At 48.5% G+C, this 27528-nt stretch overlaps 1 protein-coding gene across 1 annotated transcript in view; it reads right to left on the bottom strand.

Annotated features, from left to right (window-relative positions):
- Nucleotides 1–27528, bottom strand: part of LOC8034764 (transformation/transcription domain-associated protein) — a 127152-nt gene that overhangs the window by 72032 nt on the left and 27592 nt on the right. Inside the window, exons 23-42 of the mRNA XM_040207274.3 lie at nt 26377–26543; nt 25455–25655; nt 22741–22830; nt 22100–22251; nt 21648–21748; nt 19272–19576; nt 17365–17450; nt 17138–17278; nt 15788–15944; nt 14867–15065; nt 13057–13349; nt 11951–12190; nt 10742–10939; nt 7463–7678; nt 6759–7046; nt 4187–4434; nt 3752–3905; nt 2577–2783; nt 1798–1956; nt 244–426 (exon numbers count right to left, since the gene is read on the bottom strand). Of these exons, the coding sequence (XP_040063208.2) occupies nt 244–426; nt 1798–1956; nt 2577–2783; nt 3752–3905; nt 4187–4434; nt 6759–7046; nt 7463–7678; nt 10742–10939; nt 11951–12190; nt 13057–13349; nt 14867–15065; nt 15788–15944; nt 17138–17278; nt 17365–17450; nt 19272–19576; nt 21648–21748; nt 22100–22251; nt 22741–22830; nt 25455–25655; nt 26377–26543 (3785 nt within the window). The remainder of the gene's footprint in view (nt 1–243; nt 427–1797; nt 1957–2576; nt 2784–3751; nt 3906–4186; nt 4435–6758; nt 7047–7462; nt 7679–10741; nt 10940–11950; nt 12191–13056; nt 13350–14866; nt 15066–15787; nt 15945–17137; nt 17279–17364; nt 17451–19271; nt 19577–21647; nt 21749–22099; nt 22252–22740; nt 22831–25454; nt 25656–26376; nt 26544–27528) is intronic.

Genomic DNA, 27528 nt, shown 5'->3' with positions numbered 1-27528 from the left:
GGGGGGGCGACGGCAATTTCACGTTTCCTCCCCCGTATTGTTTCTATTCAATTTCTGAACTGCCTGAGGGGCGGTCACCCGCCTGTTCTGATGCCACTGTTTAGGTTTAATGGTTCCAAGTTTACTGGCTCTCCTTTTGCTTTGCGATCGCATGAACTGCCTTAAAAGAGTGAGACAGCCAAGTCTGATTTGTCCTCGAGGCTTTTCCAGTCCCCAAGGGGGAAGAGAGTAGGGACAACCGACCTGGCAGGCCATGCGGAGCAGGAAGTTGACCACGGCGTCTGCGTGGTGCTTCTCGATGGGGCGGCTTCCGTCGGGGCCCGGCTTGGGTCCGCTGGGGCCGGACAGATTGCGCACCCGCTTGAAGTCCCCCCCGGCCATGTCCCCGGCGGGACGCTTCATCCCGGGGGCCTCGGGACTGGACATCTGGACGTGAAAAACATCACAAGGGGACACTGTTCACGGAAAAAGCTTAAAAGCGCAAAGGACACAAAGACGAAGGAGGAACAGATACAACATGAAAGGGTGCCGACTTTCAACCAACTTTAATTCAGACAATCAAGCAGACCATCGCCCAGTGTATGTGCGTAAACACTCCTATGAAAACAGCCCCCCCTTCCGGTACGAACAGTGTCACACAAAATAAGTCACAAAGGTCAGTCCTTCACACAATTGACCCCCATAGTCGCATCTACAAAAACCATCAAGATGGGAAACTTCTATGTCACTGAGTAAAATAGATGGTGTGCTAACACAGTTGTTGCCTAAAGTGATAACGAGACGCTTTAACTACTTCTCTTTCTGGTTTGTTACTTGCTCTTTTGACTAAGTTTGTTTATCAAAAGGGCACTGGTTGTTCACACACTTTGCTGAAACTTGACGAATGTTTCTCACACGTGGATATAAGTGTTACCTTCCTTTCCTTCACTCCAAACTAAACTAACACAGAGTGTCTCCTGGTCTGTTCCGAGTGTTCAGAGAAATGCTTCAGGCTACTTTGCCAGTGGCTTGGTGATCGTCGAAATAGGCATGGGAGCATATTTTCCACCGTAATTAAACCCCTAGATTTCTTGGCCTTTTTAAGCTTTTTCATTTTTCTCCGACTGCTGTATTTACTGGCATAATGAACACAACCCCCACAACAACCATCAATATTTGAAATTTTTTTTTTTTCTCTCGCGAAAGGAACACATTTTTCATTTCCTGCTCCGCGAGTCTTGAACTGCATCCGACTTACTAGCTAGCCAGCTAGCCACCAAGCCCGCCAATTTTCTTTTGCTGCCAAGCGGCCAGGCATTACGAGAGTGGCATTGCAGCCACTCTCGTAATGGCTGCAATTGCGTGGTTGCGGAAGTGATCAACTGTAAAACTGAGAGGTGTGCATGCCTGGTGAAGCTGGGATCGAGGAACTGCCCAACCCCGAACGTCCTTCGTACACCAGACGCAATGATGTAAACATACACGCCACCATCTGTGATCCGCTTAAAACAGTGATATGGTGAAAGGGGTAAGGCTCAAGAACGGTCTCGTCGCTCTACGTGCTGAGTGAGCTTCGTAAGGCGCTTTTTCTTCGGCAAAAGCCACGCCAAAAGTGCCCTAAAGAAGGTTTGCAATTTATAGAGCATGATTACTGTGGCGCACCCAAAACCAGCCCCCCCACCCCCTAAATTCTCCTTCATAATGTTCCTCTCACAAGCTCCCTAAATATCCCTCCATTTCCCCAACTCTAACAAGCTCCCTAAATTCCCTAGCCCTTCCACTTGCAGGCTTTTCCCTGCCAGTAAAGAAGGGACCAACCTCGACCTCCCGGTGCCTCTGCATCTCCCAGCGGATGACGACCTCTGCAAGGTCTACGGCCAGCTTCTTGTGCTCGATGTTGGCGTTGGGCGTGAAGCCCAGGCGCTGCACTGAGCTCACCATGTGCTGAATCAGGTGGTGGCGCACGGGGTAGTACACCTGCATGATGCACATGCGGCGTGGGAGAACCAGTATACATCAATGGGTTCCCGCGGAGATATGAAAAGGGGAAAAAAAGAAGAGAAAAACAATACTCTATGTTTAACATGGGCAAGTGGGAACACTGAGAAACCTTCACAGAATAGCGCTTGTTAAGCTCCTGTTCAAGGTAAATGCAGGTACAAAGCACTTCCCTGCTCAGTGGCTGCAATAAGAAGAACACGAAAAACAACAACAAATTATGGCCAGTGTTTCCATAAGAGAACTGCTTCCCCACATAGGACCATTGAACTGCAGGGAAGCAATGCCCATGAGAGAAAAAGTAACAATGATCTGCCCCACTGCCACCCAATTTCAAAATACTACGCATGCATATATATTGAAAAATATTTTTCGACCAAATTGGCACTAACTGAAAATATTACCCACGACCCTAATCAGCAGAGAATAACAAACCGGCGAGAATAGCTGCCACCCAGGATACGTCTCCTGCTTTCCCGCCTACAAAGACGGCAGACGCTGACCACCAGCACAAAATTTGCGAAGCTGGCAGATGGCAGCACTTTGGTCGAATGTCGGCACTCTCTGCTACAGTAGTCACCAATAGGTGCGGGCCGCACCTTGTAGTGCCGGTAGAGCAGCTGGAGCATGTGGACGAGCTGAGCAAGGGTGTGGCCCTCCTCCACAATGATCTTCTTGGTCCAGTGGGTGAGCATGGTGTTTCCGTCCTCCATGCGGGCAGGCATGGCTGGCGTCAGGATCTCCAGGGCCTGCCGCACCACCGTGCGGGCCTCCACTGCATGCGCCTTCAGCAGGCTGTGGAACACCTGGGAGAGGGAACGCACCTCCTCGCAAACAGAGACATCTTGGCCGTTTGAGCTGTTTGTGCTTTTCGAAATAGAACACTCGATATTTTGGACCGGAACACCTCCAGAACCGAGCCAAACGGTCCTGGGGAGTCTCTGTCGTGACCCAATAACTAAGACTGCAGCAGCACTGACTGGTGTGGGGCAAAGAAAACGCGTCTCCCGCAGACACCGAAACCGAATGAATAGTAGGCATAAAGCGTGCTGAGAACTTTGTCTATCGGAAATCCTCTCATAAACAAGTTTCTGTTTATGTCATCGAAGGTAAGAGGACAGGATGCTCTGAGATGAACCAAGATGACTACCCTTCCCATTCAGAAATGTTCGCTTATTTCCCGCCGTGGTTAAGTAACACCATTTTTGCCGATGACACCATTGGCCAGGGTCCTGCAATTAGTAATAGTGGGCATCCTGTGTTTCTGAAAAATAAAATAGCAAATTAAGTAAAAAAATAGGGGTGGGTTATCTTGAGTGGGGCATCTCCCGGGATATTACGGTATGTTCTATGTTTCGAGGTCTTTAACGAGAACATATTTTATAACTTATAGCTTGCAGACGTTATACTAAACTTTTACGAAGACACAGAACACGGACGAGAATAAACCGGGAATGCCCCGCAGCGGATGGTGAAACTCTTCTGATACGAAACAGCCCCACATTCTGCTACCTTCACCTCTGCCTGCTCTAAAGGAGAACAAAGTAAGGGAGTACTAAATCACATGTTACAGCTTCAGAAAGGGCACTAAGACTACCCCTCAAGCATTCCCAACATTATACATTTGTTTTTCCCCAAGGAACCCACTTCTGAGTGGGTGGTGTCATCCTTCAAACCATGCTGTAGTTAAACTACTTCAAAAAGCCTCTTGTCCAAGTTGCACAAGTTGCTCAAAGATGCAACAAGAAAGGATCTGGCCTAGAGGGAAGGGTACCTGAAGCACAATCCTCTTATGGATGGCAAACTTGGCGATGATGTGTGCCAGCAACAGGTGCCCGTGGTACTTGGTGGCGGGATCCACGCAGTTCTTGCCCAACAGGCAGGGCCAGGCAAAGGTCATCAGGCGGCGTAGCTTGATGCCTTGGCGCCTGGACGGGAAAATCAGCATTCACTCCTCGGTCTCGCATATAATTAAAAAGAATTTATGCAGGTCCCATCATCTTAATATTTGAAAGGCTACCACACCCATTTTTCAGCCCCCAGTACGGTGTTTTAGTAAAACAGCTGGGGATACCAGCCAACCAAAAAGGCAGCTTAGCATTTTCTGCAAAATTTCTGCAGATCTGGTGCTGGAAGCCTTTAAAGACTAGGCTGCCACAGTCTCAGATTTAGTCTAGACTATCACAATTGAGCAGAGGTCAACCCTCACTTGTTGGCAGCATCGTGGATGTGGGGCGAAGCTTGCTCCACCAGCAGGCAGGAGAACTGCAGCAAGAGGATCCGCACGGCGTCCGAGGTTCCGAACGGGTTTTCGGGGTCGATGACGCGGTTGATGAAGACGCTAATGACGTTGTCCGGAAAGTCTCGGTCTGGCATGGGAGGTCCGCCAATCAGCTGTTCCCCCTCGCCACGCTCGAACGAAGCCGCAAAGGCCGGCACAAGCAGGTGCTGGAGCACCTGGAGTTGCAGCGTGAGCTTGCTGTTACGGTGCGCAAGCACACGAGTCTTCAGCAGATTTGTTGGAGGTAAGCTCCGAGGAACGTCAGTCACGAAGCTTTTGAATTTATTGAATCGAGCAGATCTTACGAAGTCTCGATCGAGGATCTGCTCATACGAGCATAATCAATGTGAGCCACTAGCATCATCCATTTGTGTTCACTATTAATCCTTCGTATCTGTATTCAAGCTTCCTTGCTACAATTGTTAAGATTGCCAATGTTACATTGTTAGAGATTTTATGCAACACCTTTCTCTGTGCTGTAAGATTTGACTAAGTAAAATAAAAATTTAAAAAAAATGAGCCGTAATACATTGTGACACGGATACACAAAGTAACAAAAAAATAACTGCTTTCAAAAAAAAAAATTAGGGCAGCATATTTGCAGAAACCACAGGGTTGATCATCTATGGATGTGAAAGCATTTATTGTTGCACACACGGGCAGGTTCCCCGCTAAATTAAGCGGGGAACCTAAATTTGCCTGTAGATCCCGTGATGTCAGGTCACGTGACAAAAAAGTTTTCCGCCAAATTTAGCGGGGAACCTGAATTGGTGCATAGGTCGTGACGTCACTTTTTTCGCTAAATTTAGTGAAGAACCGGAATTGGTGCATAGGTCATGAAGTAAATTTTCCCGCCAAATTTTGCGGGGAAACTGAGTAGCTACATAGGACATGTAACATCAATTTTCCCGCCAAATTTAGCGGGGAGACTGAATTGGTGCTTAGGACGTGACGTAAATTTTTCCGCCAAACTTAGCTGGGAAACTGAATTGGTGCATGTGTCACGTGACGTAAATTTTCCGCTAATTTTGGCGGGGAACCTGAATTGGTGCATTGGTCATGTGACAAATTTTCCGCTAAATTTAGGGGGGAAATATATTCAAGGCCAGGATATACATAGCTGAAAATCTTGAGTAGTAGCTTAATTTACTTAAATTTTGGCTAAGTTAGCCATACGGACTTTGGTTGTCCCAAGAATACCGTGCATCCGCCCATACCACATTAAGCGCCCATACCCAAATTTGTAAGATCTGAGAAAATATGCACAATGCATTGATATGAAGAATTGATGACCGGACAAGCGCCCATCCCCCATTCTTTCATGATTATCTCGAAATTTTGAGTGAGCGCTTGCCCGGTATTTTATGGTAGGCGGAAACGAATATGTTCGCATTCATTCTGGAAATCCGACTCAAATGAAAACCAAAAATGTCTGCCCCCAGAGATGAAAGTCGGGTTGCATGAAACCACCCATAGGAGAACTGCAACCACATCTAGAGAGTGTGACTGAGTTAGTACAGACAAGCCATCGTCGCCTTCCCGTTACCAACGGGAACACTGCCATATAAGCTACTCGAGAGATGGGCTACACTTGTCTGCTCCACCAACTTGCGTGGTAAAGTTTGTTGTTCAATACCTTAAAAAAACAAATGCAAGAGCAGAAAAAGAAAATGGCTGTATTTCGATTCACTGATCAAACCACCTCATGCAGAACAGCAATGTATGAGAAACGGTAAGATTTCACGACTTGTTTTTGTTGGCACACTCCGACTAATCAATTCACGTCATTTGGCCCGACGTCACGCGAAGTGGTCGCGTGATGTGACATCCCGTTAAAGAATGAGTCGACACCGAACGTCCCTCAATCCACATGACGGGATGACTTTGTGCTGTAGTCACACACACTGCGACGAGACGTCGGGTCACGTGACGTCAAGGACAAAGACAAAATCCAAGTTAGCTTTTGTTTGAATGCTATTCTGCATTAATCGTGCCAATGTCCCCTTTGCACTACGGTCACTAACAAGGTGACAAGGACTTTGGTTGTCCCACCTCCAGCATGAGTTTTCTACCTTGCTTTTGGTGTATCAGACACCTCAAGAAGGCAAGGGCGGAAGGCACAAACTGCGTGCTGGAGTTTGGGCGTTTGAAAGGCAAGCCCTGTCGTTTCCATTTTGTCGGTGACTATCGGACACTAGACATTTTGGTGGCGCCCTCTTATGGCGCTTATCTGCAACGCCTTGACCAGGGTTATCGACTGGCAGCGAAAAACTTGACAGTGTGCATAAAAAGCCCGGCGGAAGCTCGGAGTCATCGCGTCCTTATGCCCGCGCCGTCAAGTTCGACAGTGTAATATTCCTCTCATCTCTATTAACAAAATTAGAATTGGTGGTACTCGGGACATCACGGCGGGCGTTTGGCCAATCATGCAAGGCCGACCATAGTGACGCTTTCAATCGTGCACACCGCCGATACCCTTATCGTGCAGCGTCCAACAGACCTTGGCCAGGAGGGGCTGCGGGAACGTGGGGTCCCCGAAGGCCTCGACGAAGCGGAAGAAGGCGGCGCGCTTCCACTCCACGCTCTGTTTCCGCGCTGCCCACTGGTCGAGGAACTCCCGGAGGAAGCCGAAGTCTGGCAGGAAGCGCCCGGTGAAGGCTCGCAGGAGCTGGAAGAGCAGCTCCACTTCCTGCGGTCGTTGGCGTACCAGGCCCAGCAGGCAGCGACACAGCAGCTGCGGCTCCTTCCACTGGGAGAGCGCGGGCGGACCCTGGCCCCCCAGCAGCCCCTGCGGAAAGAGGAGGTACATCGATTGCCTCACTCTCTCGGCAAAGAGACACAAAACGTGCCATTATACAGCATTGCCCACTTATAACGAACCTGGTAATAACGAACAAATTTAGATTTTCCGTTACCGTCTGTATATTTGCAATGCGATTTGAGTCCGAAAAAGCTTGGAAGGCCTACGCAGATATAGTGAATAAAACTTTCTGCAAAATTGTTGAATGTGGTGTAAGAAACACCTAAAAAGTTTAATTGCATTTAAATAAACAGGAAATAAAATGTAGCTGCTAATTGACAGCACGCGAATCGCGCTTTGTGCGAGCGCATACCTCGGAGAAAATGATCCTGCTCGCTCTCTTCGCCCTGCGGAAAAGTGAAATGCTTCTCTGCAGGACACGCGACACAGATACCATTTCCTACCTGGAAGGACTCGGAGACCCAGACGGCCCTGAGGCGTGCCACCAGAGCGGGGCGCTCGCTGAGGAAGTCCTCCTTGCGCCGGCAGAGCAGGGACACCACCCGGATGGCCAGGTGCTGGAGCTCCCCTTCCCCCGCCTCCAGCAGCTGGGACAGCCGCTCAGAGCGCTCCTCCAGCACCTCTCGGAAGGGCTGCCCACGGTCGCCCTTCAGCAGGTGCTGCACGGGGGGATACAGACGAATCGTTGCACGTCGCACAAGAGAGACCAGAGCATCGGCCGAGGAGTATGAGTTCTGCTTACCTCGATTCTTAGCACGAAGCTGAGAGACAGAGAATGTGGGCATCCTAGCTTCTTTGACATTTATGGCAATTCTAGACTTTTAGATACATAATATTGGTCACTGATGTATTAGCAATTTTAGACCTCTTCCACATCTATTGTCATCTTTGACTTCCTGAAGCTTTTGGACTTGTTTGAAAGGCTAAGACCCCCATAATGCGTTCGCATCTCTCAACTTTATGTCAAGAATGGAGGCCAGTTGCAAATGCTTTCCCAATAAATCACAATGCCATGTGAAGACATGTGACGTGATTGCATTAAGTGACCACATAGCTGTTGTTTATGTGATCATGTAACCCATGGTGATTACCTCATTGCATGACCCTTTGAAGCTTTATGCAAGTAATATTGTGGACACAGCTGGCTATATTGTGAGCGGTATTTGTTCCGTAATTCCAGCACCATGTGGAGCTCAGGTTCTAATCCACAAAGCCCACACGAGGGCCACGCTAACCGGGCCCATACTAGCCAAACGGCGGACTCACAAAAATGACCGACATCGAACCGTCGCTGCCCGTGCAGACTCAGACTCGGACGAAGAGGTTGTGCCTGCTGTATCGTGTTCGTCGTGTACAATGGGAGCCAGCCCAACCGTCGAGCACGTGATGTGGGACTGTCCTGGCTACCAGAGCCTCCGGCAGCAGCACCTCCCACAAGACATCCAGACTTTCCTCGACTGGACCACTCCGGGCAAACAACGGCCGGGCCCGCAACACACTGCTTTCTCTGTGAAGGTTTGCGTGTGCCGTGGGCATCGACCGACGTATGTGATCCCTCCCTCCCCACTCCCCCTTTAGGCTTAACAGCCAGCCCTTTCTAAATAAAGTATTTTCATTCACTCATTCTATCTGAGAGTCGGAGAATAACTGCTATTTCAGTTTGCGATAAGATTGCCCCCCCCCCCCCCTTGGCCATTTGCTTGCCGCGAAGCAGACGACACCACAGCGCTCGACGGCATTATAGGCAGCTGTGTCCACAATAGTACAGTCATCTCTCTTTATAACGAAATGAATGGGACGGCACAAAAATTCTATAGAAGCGGCAATTCGATAAAAGATATAGATAAAAAAAAAACAGTGCCGGCAGCCTTGAAGGTGGACAGGAACACGTGGAACACTCTGACCGTATATTTAGTCAAACAAACCTTGGTTATGAACACCCCGTGGTAGGTTTACAGAGTAAAAAAATATTTAAGTGGAGTTGATTGATGATTTCATCCGGGCATCAGTTGTCCTCTAATCACTCCAGGCATTGCAAGAACGCTGTCACCGCCGCTGCACTCCACTTTGTTTGGTAGCAGCTGTTGGATGTTTCGCGTCTCTGCAGTCGTCGGCGTTTTCCGAGGTGCCTCTCCAACATCAATTCGTGTTTACCCTGGCTGCACGCAAGGTGTACTATCGCAGCGTCCGTGGCAGGAGCAACAACGGGAACGTCCGCATCGACAAGCGCAAACGAATCAAAGTTATCCTCGGTGGCTTTTCCAACATGTTTTCACACACTCCTGTAGAGATTGTTGCAGCTATGGAAATTGTGCGCCGGCTCGGCAAGCATGCTCACGAGAGAAAATATGACCTGTACGAAGCAGTTGGCGATTTTTCATCTTTGGGTCGCGGGCGTGCTTTCTTTTGCATGAAAAACATCTTGAACCCGTTCAATATGCCATGTTTGTTCTGCAAAAATGGTGGACAGTGTCGAACAGCCAATGCCAGAATGCTGAATTCTTAGGCGATTCCGGACTTGGGCTGGCCACATTTCTCAATCTCAAACGACTTTCGGTAAACACTCCCAATCTTCCATAGAACACACATGTGCTTGTTGTACAGTCTCCGGCAATATGAAAGACCCACTGGGAGCGCGTAGCTGGGCCGGTGGCTGGCGGGTGCGCTGCGAGCGCTCCGGGCAATTCCATTCTGCTTCGAGGAAAGGACGCTCACTCAGGCTCAGCTAAAGCGAAACGCGCTTATCAGATTGTGCTGAGCCCCGAGTGAGCATCCTCCCCTCGAAGCAGAATGGAATTGTCCGGAGCGCTCGCAGCGCCCCCGCCAGCCACCACCTCGGCCACGCGCTCCCAGTGGGTCTTTCATATTGCCGGAGACTGTACATCGCAGGCGTGAGCATCGGGGGCTCCCAAAGAAATGATCTGTTCCAGGCCCCATTGCTCCCTTGACCCGATTCCGACAGGGGACGGGCGGCATTGGTCGCGGGCACCGTAAAAAGCGTCGGAATGTTGACGCTGCTCCTTGCTTGCGTAGGCGCAATGGCATCAGAAACGGCACTCTGCCAGCTCTGCGCGCTCTGCCCTCCGTCACCCATTTACTCCGTTTTCCCAATTTTCCATTTGCCTCGGCGGGGAAAGGGGAGGGAATGCAAGGGTCTCTCGTGCGCCTCCGTGTAGGCTTGCTTACTTTCGGCGCAGCAGCCTTCGAAATAAGCATGGTCGGCCGCCAATACACTTAGAATCTGTCTAAAAATGCGTGAATTTCGGTCGGGACCAAGTTGAACTTTGATCAAACGATAATCCAAAAAAAGCAATTTCGATATAATGAGAAATTACTGTACATTGAACCCCTTTTGATGGCAATTCAAGTTGAGCAGAAGTTGGAGCTTAGAGTCTTTGGTACTCAGTAAATAGGTACTCATTGGCTCTAGGAGACACACAGTGACAGAAGAAATTGTCAGTCACAATTGTTGCCTACACCGAGCCAGTCCAGTTTAATTCACTGAACTATTCCCAAGAACTATGCTGCCCAGGTTACCAGCAAGCATGTTTTAATGTGTGAGAGTAAAGAATTTGCCTGCTGCGATGGCTAATTATTTTGTGCCACCATCTTAGAAAGCCCCCGACGCTGCCAGCTGACATCCCCACCATTAATTCAAAACACTCCGGAGAGTGCAACAGGCGTGGGTGCACAAAGATGGCGGCAGGAGGTGCAGCACTTGCCTCCAGAAAGCGGTTGAGCTGCTCGTCTTGCACGTTCGACTCGCTCAGCAGAAACTCCACCGTCTGCGTAGGGTGTCGGCTGAGGAAGCGGACCAGCGGCTCGTGGAATGGACTGCCGGCTTCCACCATCAGCGCCCGCTCATTCTTCAGCACCAGCGTCACCAGCGGACGGATGAAGTTGGGGCCAGCCGCAGGGATCTGGTCACACGACAAGGCTAATGTGGGTCACGGTTCTTACTGATCCCTAGACATAAAAAATGGCGCAAAATAGATGTCACAAGGGCAAGAGAACATACGGGACAAGCGCTCGTCCTGCTTGTTTCTCCGACCATGTCTCGTCTATTTTGGGTTGTTCTTTCGTCATGTCGATCAATTGTCAACTATCTGGCACCATGCCACCTGATTAGTGGAACTGTGTTTGATTCACTTGTAAAATGGGATAATCTTTTTTATCAGTTTTGTAATATTGCACTCAGCTTGTACAGGTCAATCTGTCATTTCCTGCACAAATCTGGTAGCAACTCTGTCACTCAAATCATCCTTAGTTGAGCGACTTTAGTGGGCAGGCAGAGTGGGTGCATGCTTCGCCTCTTCTCACACACAAGGAAGCTGAGCAAGTTTAGTGTATGAAATTAACCACAAAAAGTGGTTGTCTCTCTCACTTCATAGTTTGTTATGCAAAGCTCAAACAAGGTAACTCTTCACAATTAATGTTGCGGCCAATGCCAGTGGCGTAGTAACAGGGGGGGTCCCTGGGCCTTGGGTTCCAAACGTCCTGGTCACGTGGGGAAGTGCCGCCTCTGGCGACCATCCGGCACCCGCCCCCCCCCCCCCCCCTCCACCCCGCTTTACAAGTTGCTATCTCGGGGAGTGAAAGGGGGGGGGGGGTACAAAAGACTTCAGGGCCCCGGGTGCCAAATGGCCAAGCTACGCCACTGGTCAATGTATCATTTTTCTGCAGGTATGATCACAAATTATGAAACTGAAGTGTTTGTTTTATCGGTTTATAGTCCGCTTACAACTTTCCCTCAAACATGAATGCCCCGGTAGCTATGTGACAGCATTTAAAAATTTTGAGAGAAAATCAAGCTTGAGACCTTAAAACATAGACATGTAAGTCGACTCCAGGCACAAGACAAATAAATGGATGGATGCATATGGTTGAACCTTTTCAATCGGGCGATGGCTTGCGCCCCCTGTCCACCTCACCTGGTGGAAGATGTCAATGATGGCGGCACATTGGCGCATCTCAGTGGTGAGCCCCCGGGGTGGGTTCCTGGCTGCCACCTCGAGCCAGCAGCCGAGGTGCTGAAGCAGCTGGTCGCACAGCTTCTCGTTGAAGGTGTGCGGGAACAGCTGCGTCAGGTAGCTCAGCCGCTGGATCACGCTCAGCGACAGCTGCCGGAAGTCTCCCAGCAGCATCAGCAGCGACCGGATCGCCTTGTGTACCTGCAATGAGGCGCATTGCCGTTATTTGAACGGCGTGTACCAAAAGAAATTTATACAGGCTCAATAGTCCAGGGAGGACCAGAACGCGTCTTGCACAAGCCACACTCCGTGTGTTGTTTGTCCTACATTTTTCATTCTTTTTGCTATCCATTTACATTAATTTTCTTTTCTTTTCATTTCATTTATTTTATTTTACCTTTTGTTCATTTTATCAATTTATTTATTTTTATTATTTTAGTTATGTACTACTTTATTTATCTGGTTTTTATTTTCTTCATTGTTTTATTTTTCATTAATTCACATATATTTATTCACTTTATAGTATGAGTTTACTTATTTATTATTTCATTTTATTATTTTTCATCCAAAACCTACCGCTCTCACCAGCACACTTGCATTCAAATAAAATTGTTTACCCTACCAGACCAGCTGTACTAGTAGGTCAGCGGCCATGCGGAGCACAAATTTGTGTGTTTCTCACAGGGGGTTGCGTTGACGTCAGAATGCCAAGCTCCGATTGGCTCTGATTGAAGGATAGTGGGTAGACCTCAAGGCAGTATGCATTGAGGTCTACCCACTATCCTACAATCAGAACCAATCAGAGCTCGACATTTTGATGTCACCACAACGCCTGCAAAAGAAGCAGATAACCTGCACTCCACACACTATCCGACTGCCACCACGCCGACCCGAGTCTGAGCCCCGTTGACGCTCAAACTTTAGCTTGATACATAATCTTGGTGTCTGTAATGCTCCCAACATGTCACTCATTTGTGCCACCTGTTACGACACTCTTTCGTGACGACTGCCTCATTAAAAACAAAGAATAAAACCAATCTGCATTGAAAAAAAAGGGGGGGGCTCACAATGTCCATGTCGATGTTGCAGGCCGACACAAAGTCGGACATGCAGCGGAAGGCGGCCTCCTGCAGCTCGGCGTCCCGGGCGTTGAGGGCCCGGTACAGGACGTGGAAGACGCGCTCGCGGCAAGGCAGGTAATGGCAGGTGGCGAGGGCACGCAGGGCGGCCTTACGCAGGGACACCAGGGCAGCCGCCCCGCAACCCTTGTAGCAGGGCAGCTTCTGGAGGGCGCCGTCCTCGGCCTCGCACAGGCTCACCAGCTCCGTGAAAAATGTCTTGTGCTCCGTGATGGTCAGGTCTGGGCACGAGGCGGGAGGGGGGTAAAGACGGGAGCGGCACGCCGCAAACAGATCTTCCCAGAAAAAACTTTCAGCCTTTCCATTCTGGTGAAGAAGGAAGAGCAGCGGAGCTGTAGCTTCTGTTCTCGGCGGTGGCTTTTCAGGCGAGCGATCTGCTCTTCTTTCGCAAAGGAATCTGAAGTGCCCGACGCAGTTGAGCTTTAGGTGATAGCGGCCTCGCAACGGTTACGAAACCATTCGCGCTGCTGCACACATCGCCGCTTGTTCCGTTCCCGCTCTTCTCCCTCTGAAGAAATGTTGCCGCGCTCTATGAGCGACGGCGGCAAGTGGACAACTGGCAAACACAACACTCTGGACAGCTACCGCCATTTATGAGCGACGGCGGCAATCAGAGAGTCGTATCGGCCACGGGTGTCGACATTTGTTTGGTACCGGACACGATCCTGGGGAAACTAGCCCTTAGAAGCTCCGCTGTAATACTGCGAGGACACTCGTTCGTGCATTGTGCAGAATTGCTGGGCTTTTCCATTGTACACTCGGGCCGGTTCGTTTGCTTCATACATCGTGAAAGTGGCTAAATTCCTTCTTTCCTATCATTGTGAATTTAGAATGCGGAGAATGCATACGTACGTTATTTTGTTGTTGTCCCGTTTTTGCGTTTTGAAATTGCAAAAGGCTAAAGAAACATAAACCGCTCCTTCTATTTATGGGTACTCCTTCACGCGCCATACATAGGACTCCCATAATGCGTCGAAAAGACGATGGAAGGCACTGCATGTTTCCGAAATGGTTTATTGTGTGCACGAACATCCGCAATGTCGAGAAGATGAATGAAAGAGAGAGCGACAAAAGACCGGAAAGGGAAAGCTGGCGAAAGATTAGGCATGTCTGCTTTGCCACAAGTTCTTAAACTGCTTGTCAAGTTTATCTTTATAGCGCGCACGACACAAACGTCTTCTCGCAAAATAAAGCTAAAGCAACTAGACACAGACCTTGCAAGCAAAATTTTTCTGCTCCTTTGAAGGGTCACCAGCAATCTGGTGAGCATGAGATCGGAGACGCCGGTATCGCCGAGCACTGGAGTCGCGAACGGCCACTGGCGCTTGGTTTCAACGTCAGTTAATAGATGGCAGCACATACCGCCATTTTCCATTTTCACATCCGTGCAGGTTGCGAAAGAGTGTGCGTTTCCTCTCTTTATTCTTTATTTATTTCCTTTAGAACATTCATTCTTTAATTTTGATTATAATAAATTCATATTTCTTGTGCAAATTTCGTATTTTCGGGGCATGTTCCGAATCTAAGCACCCCCCCCCCCTCCCCCCTTTGAACATCGCGGGTGTGAAAAAAAGGGGGTGCTTAGAATCGAGCAAATACGGTACTTGTGACAAAACAAACAGTTTAGACATTAATAAAGTCTATCTTAATTGCACTAGTTTAACACAGCAAACGAAAGGTGACACGCCGGGGGACCCCAAGCGGTTAGCAACTCCGACAAGGCGGGTGTGAAACTCACCGAGTGCAAAGAGCCTGGGCTGCAGAGTGGTGCAGAAGGTGTTCCCCTCCATGAGTCCGATCTGGGCGTTGAGGGGCTGGTGCCGGAGGAGGTGTTTCTTGGGGGGGATCATGTCCACCAGCAGCTCCTTGTGGGGCTCCATCAGCTGGGCCACCGACTGGTGGGACACCCGAGCGAGCACCTCCAGGGAGTGCATGGCCTGAGGGGGGGCAGGGCAGCAATGACAGACCGTTCTGCACACGGGCTAGTGCCAACGGCTGTCGATGACCTCGATTTAGAGGGACTTCAGGTTTGCCACTGATATGAAAGCAACAGGGACACGGTCTCTCACGGAATCCCGGGACAGCAGGGTGGAGAATATGAGGCATGTCTTCGGCAGGGACGGGGGGATGCTTAAGAACATGTACCTTCAAATCAAAGTGCAAAGTGATAGGGATACATGGGTGGATGATGTGGCATTTCTTGTCATTTGCGGCATATATGTTGCTTTCATCAAACTTTCAGTTGTAACTAGCGCTTATGTGCATGTCCCTCTTCCACGTGTGTCCGCTGTTTTTTAGCACCTTAATAGTTGCAGTATGAAATACCAAAAAAGCACAAGTACATACTCCTCTACGTCTTCAAATCGACTCACTCGAGCCATCCACAACCAAAAATAAGGCAGCATGTCCTCGAAAAGCCGAACTGTGTCGACCCAACAGCCTGGCAACTGTCTTCAGATAAGGAAACCACACCTTACGCAAATTTAGCTCGCAAAAATATAACCCTCTCGTCTCAACGTTCCGAGCAGAATCTCTCACTTCCATTTCACCGTGTTTCGGTGTTCGACTCACACCCCAGGCAAATGAAGTATGACTGGAGGTTGACGAGGATGCAAAGCGAGTTCTTTCGGACGCCTGTGACGAGGAGAAGCGCCCTTGCCTGTTCCCTGACGCAGCTGTTTGGGGAGGTGATCTGTCGCACCAGCTCCAGTGCCACCTCGTGTAGGGACTTCCTCTGCGCCTCGGCCAGGTCCTCCTGGCCACCCTCGGGGCTCACGGGGCTCCCGCACAGCGTCAACATTTTCTCCAGGTTGGCCCTGCCGCAACGAAACACGAGAGGTTCGGTCAGAGCAGCAATGGCCACTAACGAGGTGGGAACGGCAGAGGGAGGAGCCTCGGTTGATGGTGCTTTGGTGGCTCGTGCACCAATGCATAGCGAAAGGCGCAAAGCACATGTTGGAGGCCGGGCATTTGAGAGACACAGCCATTCTTATTTTGTCAATGACTATAGACGCTCGCAGAGAGTGCCACAAGTCTCAAGCTTTCGCCCGGTGACGCCTGGCGACACAGTGATTGAAAGCACGCTGGAATTACGACATTACATGCTGCTTGCGAGCATGTACGTGCGACATATTTTTCCATAAGAAACTTCAGCATTAAAATTTGTTCCACAGACAGTGAGGTATGCACAAAAGCCAGCAGTAATCACGGGCATCCGCACTTACGGCGAGATATTCGTGGACTCAAAAACACCCAACCCAATCGTATGGCCGTCGATATTGGGTAAATGTTGAGTTACTGGAGCATAGCAAGCAGAGTGTCAAAGACTCTACATCACTGAACTTTGCTGACGAGAAATTTCATATTTTCGCTATTCCTGTACTGCTAGCATCCATGCTGCAAAAGGAGCAAAAGCCAAAGGAGAAAAATCGACTAAATTCTCACTCTCGTCAAAGTCAAAAACTCACTCAAATATCTCCTTAAAAGGCCACTGAAAAGAAAAAAAATGTATTTTTTAAACAATCTGATTGGGACATGCATGTCAAAAACCAAATTTTAAGTAAAAAAAATTTACCTTTAGAGCAATATTGATGGCACAAGATGCGATTGAGTCGTTAGTCACCTCCTTTTCAGTTGTTTTCTTTCTCGGAATTTCAGGCGCGTGGAGGAGAGGTGGATCGGTTTGGCCATCACATTGAGGTGCAGAGAATGTATGACCATCTTGTTAAGGTGGAAAGAACGTATGACCATTCTGTGACGTCATGGACTATGCACGTAGAGTTTAAAATAAATCTCGTGCCGTCAATATTGCTCTAAAAAATTTTTTTTTCTCGTGTAAATCTTTTTTTTTTTTTTTTTTTTTTTTTGACACGCGTGTTTCAATTAGAGACTGTTTAAAAAAATTTATTTTTTCTTTTGATTGGCCTTTTAAAAGTACCCACATTCGAGTGCAGAGACCTGCCCTTACGAATGAAAGTCGCGAGAGAATGAACGGGAGGAAGACACCCACTTGGCCATGTCCACAGCCCCGTTGGACACCTCCCCTGTGAGGTCCATCATGATGAAAAGCAGGGCCTTGAGGAACAGGTACTGGTGGGACAGCACCCAGCGCAGGGGCAGCCGTTCCATCAGGCACTTGATGGCAAAGCACCTGGGAGGGGACGGCCCCGTCGGACGACATCTTCCACCCCCCGACACTCGGCCACGCACGTGCGGCGGCAGGCCGCGTCCACTCACCCGCCCGACTTGGCGTACCAGGCGCGATCGTAGCAGAGCGCGCACATGCGCTCCACCAGGTATTCCATGTACGGCAGCTGACAGGCCTGAAAGACAACCCGGAGTGAGCCCTCGGCTCTCGTGCAACAAGGAGCGTTCGTTAGAGAGAAGTCGGAGAAATCTTTTGATTAGAAAAAACCGGGAAACTTTTAATGTAGACAGCTTAAAAGTGATGTCTTAGGCTTTCTTTCCGTCTTATTCGGAGAACGGACAGAAAAACCAGCGAAGGTGACGACATTGGCAGGGCCCGACGACCCTTGCTCGCCACTAAGCTGGCTCAGGGATGCCGACGATGATGTCACAATACTTCGGATGAATAACAGGCAGCAGAGAGGCTCGCCACCTGCCCAGTGGCAATCGCTGCACATATTTTTAGAAATAAATACGGTTTACGTTTACCTTTGCCTAAGAAAATTCCTGAATTCGCAAGACAAAAAGCTATAAAAGTTCGCTCCTAACCCGGATTTTTTAAAAAGAGCTTCAGCTTCCCTTTTACTAACTGCATCTTCGAAGAGCCCGACGGAAACCTCAGAGTGCCGGGAATGCGTCTTTGATTGGCGTGTTCAGAGTCCTATACCACTCCAGCAGTGAAAGTGGTCCCAAAGGGGTAACAAGTTACTACATCACGGGAGTTGGTCTGCCATGCTCTAGGATGTTGCGATTCTGGTGGTCGGTCGTTGAAGTTCGGGCAAAAAAGAGTGACCTAACGTAAGTGTTGCCATCATTACTGCGTCGCAACTCGTAGCTGCCGAATATCCCGTGGACTGCAAAACCGAAAAACGAACGTAGCTGAAAAGGGTGTCTAGTATCCAGCTCCACTGTTGAGCTGCCGCCAGGATCGTGGCAGGACACGGCAGGACACAAGTATGACGTCATCGGGCATAAATTGATTGTTTTTACAAATGAGGATGTGGTGAGCACACCAGTCGGAGACAATCTTCAGGCACCATTGTTTCACTAAGTGGCTTGGAAAATCAAGCCCTGAAAGAGCAAGTCTCTTAATTTGATGTCCGCTGCCAGATAGAGGCTTTCGAAAGCTCCTTTACAAGTTCTTCCAAGCAGCTTCAATCACTTGATCTTTCTCTTGGTGCGAAAACATATTCACTCAATGCATGCCTCTTTTCCGTTTCAATCTTCACAATCTTCCTGCCACCCATCTCGATGCAGGCTTCATGCCTTGCTTTGCTTGTGGGCTGCCGAGGAGCTCACACCAAACAGAAAGGAACTAGTACCAGACAAGAGGCACCTGCTGCTGCTTGTCTGCATAGTCACCAAGTGGATTGTAAACAGAAGGACCTGAGCAGCGAGGATGAGTGCAGTCAAAACATAAACTGATATTTCTTCTATTTTTTCAGTTCTGCTATGCCCCCAAGCGCGGAAAATTTGCGCGGCCTTGGCTCGCGTTTTAATGGTAATAATATTTTGTTTTTCTTTTTGAGGGCATCACAGCCTGCCCTCGCGTAATATTCCTGGTCGCGTTATGTTGGTGCAAATAACGGTCATTTTTTTACCTTTTATGTAGATAATTCGTAATACCGGTCATTTTTTTCTTTGCAGGGGCCACGCAATTGCTTCAGTAAACTGAAATATTTGTTAAACGGGAATTTGTTACAGCAGTGAGGACTTTATTTTACTTCGTTAAAAGAGCGTTTTCGTAGTAGAGGCGTTTGTCATAAAGGCATTTGATTGTATTTCCTTTTTATTACTATATTTCCAGCCAACCAGACAGATTTCTCTCCAAGACGTTTACGTGCCAGTCTCGCGCATCCTGCGACAGCTTTTCATTCCGTTCCGTCACGCTTTCCCCAGTGATCCCAGCCCTTATTAAAACGGGTACTGCGTCAGAAAGGTGTGGCTCGGATGCTCACCCGTTCCTTCGAGGTAAGGATGGTGGCCGAGTTCTCGGCAATGAGCAGCAGGGCCAGCTGGCCGACCTTGCACAGTTCCTTCTCCTCGTGGGCCATGATGGCCGCCAGGGCGTCGATGAGCACCGTGGGATCCATGCCCTGGGGCGGACGCACGGTCCCAGGCGCCCCGGGTGCACCCCCGACCCCCGTGGGGCCGGCCCTCAGGGGCCCCGCCTGCTGCCCCACCGCCACCATAGTGTAGTGGTGCACCAGGGACACCAGGAACGGGAGCACCTGGCTGTGCAGCTCTTTGATGGCCGCCGCGGCTGAAGGCAGACGGCAGGGAAAGGAAAATGTGAGGGCCAACTGGAAGTCTCACTTTATGGTCTGTTCACATGAAAGATCTTTCTCTGCGAAGAAATCCGAGCTTGTCATAGAGCTGCGAGAAGGAACAGCCGTGAGAATGAGGAGGTGGGTTGGAGGATCCGAGATATCCCTCACACGACGAAGTGGCACTAAGTGAAGTAGGTGGATTCTTCCTCCTTGTAAACGTGTGTGTCCTGAAGGGTTCATCAAGCCCTCCAAGGACACAAACACTAAGACAAAAAAAAGACAAATGCAAACACAGGGACAAAATAAGAAAAGCACCCCTCAGCTCAATGCTGCTGACTGTAATCCTTTACTGAAAGGAAGGGATGTGGTCGCTCCAATGATACTGCGATTATACTGGAAGTCGATCGCAGATCATCCACGGCTACATGCGGGCTCAGGGGATTAGTGAACATCTGTGATGAGGTGACCTCAAATATGCATGTGACCTCAAAATTTGATGAAGTTTTATCTAAAGTGACCATATTCCTCGGGCCCCAAAGCGGGATGCGTATCGGGGGGGGGGGGTTATTGTTCTGCGAGACTTGAACAGTTTAAATTTTGGTAACAAATCATACCTTTCCTTTTTCTTGCAATTTGCATACTGTGTGGCTTGCAGATATCTAATACACTTGGTTGGAATATTCCTTTAGTATTAATGCATTTATTTTTGTGTACTATGCCCATAGTACTGTTCAAATTTTATACGCCAATTAACCTTCAGCATCTTCTCTCTCGAGCATATCTTCTTCCTTGATCAGAGGAAGCACCCTCTCACTGCTGCGATTCTTTCGGTTACCCGAACCTTTGGTCTATCCGCGGTTCGAGAAACAAAAGCGGAACAAAACGGCGTCCCACAAGCACGCTGGCGGGACAGCGGGACCACGGCCGGAAAAGCGGGACCTGTCCCGCCTAAATCGGGACGTCTGGTCACTTTAGTTTTATCCCCTCCTTGAAGAAAAACTCTGCCATGTGTATACCCCAGATTCCGGAACAGGTAATATATGCAATCTTTCCCAACTGCAAATAAAAACCTCTAGTTACTGTACAAGACAAAGAGAGCTGGGTAGTCCCTACAACTCGACTAAACTCTGGAAAAGAATGTCTCCGTTATCTTTTACCATCCCTTTTAAACAACTATCACCACATTCATTTTGATCTGCACACTTGCAGATATAGTGAACTTCGCGGAATGTACGAAGCATAAAAACACACATGTGTATGTCTGTGTGCATGTATATATATATATATTGTATTGAAGCATCTTAGAATATTTTGGATAGTTTTCCCTTTCTTGCGTACAACTTTCCCGATTTCTTTTATAGGCCAGTGCTATTCTTTTTCGATGTATTGCTGATAGTTGTCTGTTGTTCATTGTTATGATGAAAGTACCTTGTATTATTATATAATTTCTTGTGTTCTTTTAAATGTCTTTCTCGCCACTGTATGTACCTGAGGGGGGCTGAGGACCAGTCAAGCTGCTTGGACAGCTTTTTTCCTCAACCCCCACCATGCCTATACATGGTAAATAAAGCTATTATTATTATTATTATTATTATTATTATACCGCCTTTGCTGCACTACAGTCCAGAAAATAATGTACTGAAAAAATTTTTTTAACAGCAGCAGTGTTAAAAAGTTTCATCATTGTCACAATTACAGTTTAATCAACGACTGTCTGCGTGCGTCTCCAAAGGATTGAAATCAGATTGTGCTGGGTGGGCAACAAAAAAAATCCGTTTTTCACTACCACTGATGGGCCTGGCATCACACCAAGGTAATTTTCTTGATCAATTTCATCAGCTTAATGTTCAATGATAACCTCATTTACTCCTTATAATATGGGCATAAAGGAGATGTTTTTTTCGGTCAATGTGTACACAGCTGATCCTCTGTAGTGACATACTAATCGGCCATTGTGCAACAAGAACAGAGCGTTAGTATGTACCAATCAAGCAGTGTGAAACGGTTATGCGGCAGTAGAAAACCTAACAAGACGAAAAGAAAATCAAAAGGTTTGCAACATACCAAACATCCCCGTGAGCGCCATCTTGTGAACCTTTCGAGTCTCGACGTCTGTGCACTTGTAGAGAGACCCTTGAGTTGGAGCGATTTCGCCCGTGGCAAAACTGCAGGGACGAAATTATAATAGTATCAGTTATTATTAGTAATCAGAAGAAATAAACACATAAAAATAAAGGTTACCTATTTTATAAAATAAAAAGAACTCATACCAATACAAGTTATGGTAACCTTTATTTTTTTCCATAAATTTAGAAACACAAATAACCTCCTCCGTTTTAACCTCTTGGAAAATTCCGGAACAACCAGCTGTTTGGTTTTGACCTATCTTTGATTCACTTGCACACTTCTTAACAATGTCATAATTTTCATGGAGAACCTAGCCTCTGCAAATTTTTCAGTACAAAATTCTGTCACTCCCAAGATGTCCAGCTTGCCCGAGAAAACTCCCGTCCTACCTGGAATGTGAGAAGAGCTGAATCATGGTGTGCCGGTCATCTTGCAACTCCAAGTTGGCCACCAGAAAACCCCGGATGATTTCCCAGCACTGCCGCCGGTAGAAGGAGTCCGTGCCGCTCTGCTTGAGCGCGTTGAAAGCGGTCTCTATGATCTGCGGTACCGCAAAGGCAGTCCTCAGTCAGCTCAGTCTCAACATTTCAGAACGCTGCCTCCAGCTTGGCACAGGCAGGCACTAGGCCCAGCATTTCCATTAACACGCATGCTGAGGTTAGAGACCCTCCGGAATTCATCTTACAACTTGTTTGCCAAAAAGCCAACCACGTGATAAAAAAAGTTTAGTATTAGATCATGTAGCTAGTAATCTTCGAAACATTATTTTTGAAGTGTCCATTCCAAATCGTTAGAGCTTGCCGAGTGGCTCTTGAATATTTGCTTTCCTTGTGCAAAGTTGTTTCTAGGCCAAAAATGTTGAACACTTTTACGATCGGCTTTCGCAATTGTTAATATGCCCTCAGTTCACAAGATACATTATGCCGACCAATAGCAACCAGCCAATAAAAATCTAAGCGGTCAAAAAAGAAAGAAAAAATTCTGGTGCAATTGTTAGAGTGCTACCCCAAGGGCATCTGTCCCAGCTGACCTTGTCCACGGGTAGGGAGATAGGGTTCTTGTGGTCCTGGAAGTAGACCGTGATGCAGGGTCCCACAGTGTCCCGGTCGTTGTACTCCAGCTGCGAAGAGTGCCACAACACAGCATGAGACAATGTGGCAACTCTTTCGACTAAATTTCTGGAACTTTCTGGGGTCACCAAAGTTCCTCGGCAGTTTCAGCCTATTATATACCTGGAAGGAGGATCATTTAGGGTTGAAAGATAAGATGGCTCCCCAAATGGCAACACATTTGTTGTGATGACAAGCTTTCTTTTAAGTAACAATTGGAAAAAAAAAAACAAAAAAAAAACAGCAGAGAAGAGGGAGTTTAAAAAAAAGGGGAAAAAGAGAACGGAGAGGGAGGTAGAAAATTGTAGAGCCTTCCACTTCCCGTGAAGATGGAGGACCAGCAAAGCTGTTATTTTCATGACGTCTAAGACGATGCCTAGAGGACGATGCCTAGAGGGCGACGTCAAGGACGACCTCAAGGGCGACTTCTAGGCAACCTCAAGGACAACTTCTAGGACGGCCTCGAGGATAACGTCTAGGACGACCTCAAGGATAACCTCAAGGACGACTTCTAAGACGACCTTGAGGACTTCTAGGACAACCTTGAGGACAACGTCTAGGATGAACTCTTGTACGACGCCTAGGACGACCACTTGGACGACCTCAAGGACGACTTCTAGGACGACCTCGAGGATAACGTCTAGGACGACCTCAAGGATAACCTCAAGGACGACTTCTAAGACGACCTTGAGGACTTCTAGGACAACCTTGAGGACAACGTCTAGGTTTGGTTTCTTGTACGACGCCTAGGACGACCACTTGGACGACCTCAAGGATGACTTCTAGGACGACCTCGAGGATAACGTCTAGGACGACCACAAGGATAACCTCAAGGACGACTTCTAAGACGACCTTGAGGACTTCTAGGACGACCTTGAGGACAACGTCTAGGATGAACTGTTGTACGACGCCTAGGACGACCACTTGGACGACTTCTAGGACGACTTCTAGGACGACCTCAAGGATGATGCCTAGAGATGATAACAAGGGTGTCAGGACCTCACTATCTAATAATGCCAAGGAAGGCTGACTCACGCTGGTTGCCCGCTCTTTTTGTTTTTATCTATTCATGCTTGACCCCCCTTTTTGTTTTTATTTATTTATACTTGCCACGGCCAATGGGGAGTTTTCTGTCAACATGTAAAGACACATTTTTTCCTAGACCCTAGCATATAACAGCTTCGCTGTAAAAAGTGGGTGCAGCAGAAAGAAGAAGAGTCAAGAAGTGTCTATTCCTCGCTTGTTGCAACAAATCAGCTGGGGGCCCGTTTCGTCGCATCTCTTGCCCAAACAAGCTTTTCCATGAGCATGTATGGAACTCCCTCTAACTCCCTCCTCAACATTCGATTACAGGTCTTCCTCATTTTTCCTGTTCCTGCAACACTCCCAGAGTTTCCATTTAGCATTCCCCATTCTCTCATTACAGTAAAACCTCGTTAATTCAACCCCCGCTAATTCGGATAATTTGAACTGCCGATCTGGTCCTGTAAAACGTGTGTATTAGTCAATGGCACCAAACGCTCATTAATTCGGAGGGAATGTGGCGCGCTATGGTTAATTCGGACGAATTCGGCAGGTGGCGCAAGCTACCATCCGTTCCAAAGGGTATGACCGCTATCCATTCGAGGTGCACATGGGGTTTTTCCGGTTTTCCCATGGTTCTTCGCTCTTCCGGTTCACCGTATTTTGCACCAGTTCTGCTCTAGATTGCCATGCGTAAGCGCGCTACTCTCGTGGCATGGAAGCACAGAAAAAGAGTAGCACAAGTGACCGACAAACGGAGCGACAAAATCGCGAAACGCAGTGCTATTATTCCCAACGCGCCGATAGTGAGTGACAGTTGCGTTTCATACCTCAACGCGAGGCGGCCGGCAGAAAGCAGCCCATCCTAAAGCCCGCATTTGAACAGCTATCTTATTTCTCAATTTTTTGCCGGCCACCCCCGTGTTGAAACATGCAACATGACTCACACTCTCGCTATCGGCGCGCTCGGAAAAAATAGTGCCGGGTGTTGCGATTTTGCCGCTCCTATCATCGGTCAGTTGTGCTACTCGTTTTCTATTGCAGCTGTACCAGGCCAAGAATTTAGCGACGAAAATGGAAATACGGAGGGCCTTGAAGGACGGCGTCTCTCGACAACAAGTGATGGAAAGGTACGACGTCAAGAGCGGCACTTTGGCCACGTACGTGAAAATTGAGGTCGAGATCCTACAGGCTTTCGAGGGCAAGAAGTTCAACAGGAAAAGAAAGCGGCTGTGGAAGGTGGTGCACCCGAAACTAGAAGAGGCCTTGCTGTGCTAAATTGTCAGCGAACGGGATGCGTAGCTCTAACAGTGCAAGTGCGGTGGAGCACTCGACCGCGCTAAGGAAAGTTGCCGTCTCCGCCCAAATGTCATCCAGAAAGCAGGCGGCAATAACAGATTTCTTCGCAAAATAAAGGTATGTCACAGGGAAACGTTTTTGTGCAGTTATCTTTGTCCTTTCGATATTTAAACTTTCGGATAATTCGGACATTTTTGCCGGTTCTCCGAATTAACGAGGTTTTACTGTACCCGCCTCAGAGGTGCGCGCAAGTGTCAGGGTACTACTACAAGGTGTGCATGTACCGGCAAGTAAGAGAGTGAGGGGGCCTCACCTTCTGGGGCTCCATCATCATCTTGCGGTTGCCGCCCCCGAACTTCCCGAGGACGCGGAAAGCCACCTGCGCGATGGAATCTGCCGGGTTGCGCAGGGTGCGCCACAGGGCCTGCATCAGCTCCGCCCGCACGGGCTGGATGTGCTCATACAGAAAGTCCGGCTGCAGGTTGTCCACGCACAGCTCCAGGGTGCGCAGGCCCTGAGCAGGGCAGACACCTATCAGCCACGCTCCGCTTCGTCGTCATTGTTCTAACGATGAAGGTATGAAAAAAAAATGCCCTTGCACAAATGCTATCCTATGATGAGGAAAAGGCTTTACACTGAGGAAAAGACTTTACATGTTCTTCACCCAGATGTTTGAACTAATAGAAACAGGATGAAGGAGTCCTTTGCTTCTTCAGAACACACAAAAGCTCAAGTTTTTTTTTTTTTTTTTTTCACTTTTGAAGGCAATTTGCACATAGTACAAAGAAGGTTTGCCCACATTTAAATAGTTCATTCTTTTTTTCTTTGTGTGGTACTTCCTTGAGGGTCTTTGCATGGGTATGTTTTGTTTCCTTCTGAGCCACATATGCTAAATTGCTCACACACTTAACGTTGCACAGGCATCGTAAAACCAAAACCAATCAAAATCGGACATAATTTTTTTTTTTTTTTTTGGTTTGCTTATGCCACAGCAGGTAATGTTTACTTTTCAAAAGGGCCTCTGATTTTGTGACCGTTTCTCACGACTGCATCGAGATTCTCTTTTTTAAAACGGGGAACACAAGCTTGACCCTAATGTCTCCCAGTTTTTGTGCCATACAAAGTACAATCCTAAACAAACAACAAAAGATGCACCAGAGGAAAGGAAGAGGCAGGCAAGCTTTAAGAGGGGCAGGCAGCCCGGTTAGGTTTCTATTCTCGTCCAAGCATCCCACCTGGCTGATAAGCGTCTGGGACCCATTGAGTGCCGACACCAGGGGGTCCATGAGCATGGGCAGGTAGGGCAGCAGGGAGCTCAGGCGTACGGGCACCGTCAGGCACAGTTCCACGAACAGGTCCTTCATGTGCTGCTTGTGCAGGCCACTCTGGAGGCCATTCAGGCCTGCATGAAAGAAAGTGGCGTGTTTGTAAAGAGGCACGTTTGGGACATTATGCGGGTTAGTTACACCCTGAAAATGAGGGGACGATGGTACATGGTGGTGCAGCTGGGTCAGGAGCTCACAGAGATTCTTCTCTCTCATCTTATTCTACCTCTTTGGCGTCGATGCTAACACAAACATAAAAATATACATCTTTGATCTATCCAGACTGGGGACTTGGTATCCTGCTGCAGGGCTTTCCCTAAAACAAACTGAACAACTAGAGGCATGCCCTCACTGCTCCAGAGTAATTAGGCAATTGAGCAGCCGAGAAGTACTCAAGTAGAAACACAGATGTCTACACTACATGCCCGACGTTCAACAGAGCATTTTACAAGTTTGTGCAGCTGCTGACACTGTACGTCAAAGAAGCTTTTAGGGGCGAAGCTCCTTAGGGTCTAGCCTTGTCCGTCCGGCATCCGTGCTCACATCGATCTTGCTGGTGCTCGTGCTCGTGAGCTCACGTGCTCGTGTAAAGCAAAAAAAAAAATGATAAAAATAAAAGCCGTTTACAACTCCCTGTAACGCCGAATTGGAGCACAGCTCTTGAGGAGAAGGAGGGAAGGGTACTGGGGGCATCAGTTGACCTCGGAAGGGGGAGGTCACGTGACCTCGGGGGTCACGTGACCTGGGAGATCACATGACCTCAAAGGAGGGGTCACGTGACGATGACGTTATCAGTGATGATGACGATGACGATGCAGATGCCGATTACGTCATTGGCATCAGCATCGCCATCGTCATCATGACTGATGACGTCATCAGTGACGTCACTGATGACGTCATTGGCATCGTCATCGTCATCATCACTGATGACGTCATCGTCACGTGACCCCCCCCCTCCCCTAGGTCCTCCCGAGGGAACCCGAGGTCCTCCCGAAGTCCTCCCAAAGGAGCCCCAGGTCCTCCCGAGGTCCTCCCGAAGGAACCCGAGGTCCTTCTGAGGTT

The sequence above is a fragment of the Ixodes scapularis genome, unplaced genomic scaffold (genome assembly GCF_016920785.2).
Source record: "Ixodes scapularis isolate PalLabHiFi unplaced genomic scaffold, ASM1692078v2 PGA_scaffold5__190_contigs__length_132052651, whole genome shotgun sequence".
NCBI classification, from domain to species: domain Eukaryota; kingdom Metazoa; phylum Arthropoda; class Arachnida; order Ixodida; family Ixodidae; genus Ixodes; species Ixodes scapularis.
The sequence above is the reverse complement of the archived record's forward strand: the minus strand, read 5'-3'. Positions and strand labels throughout refer to the sequence as shown.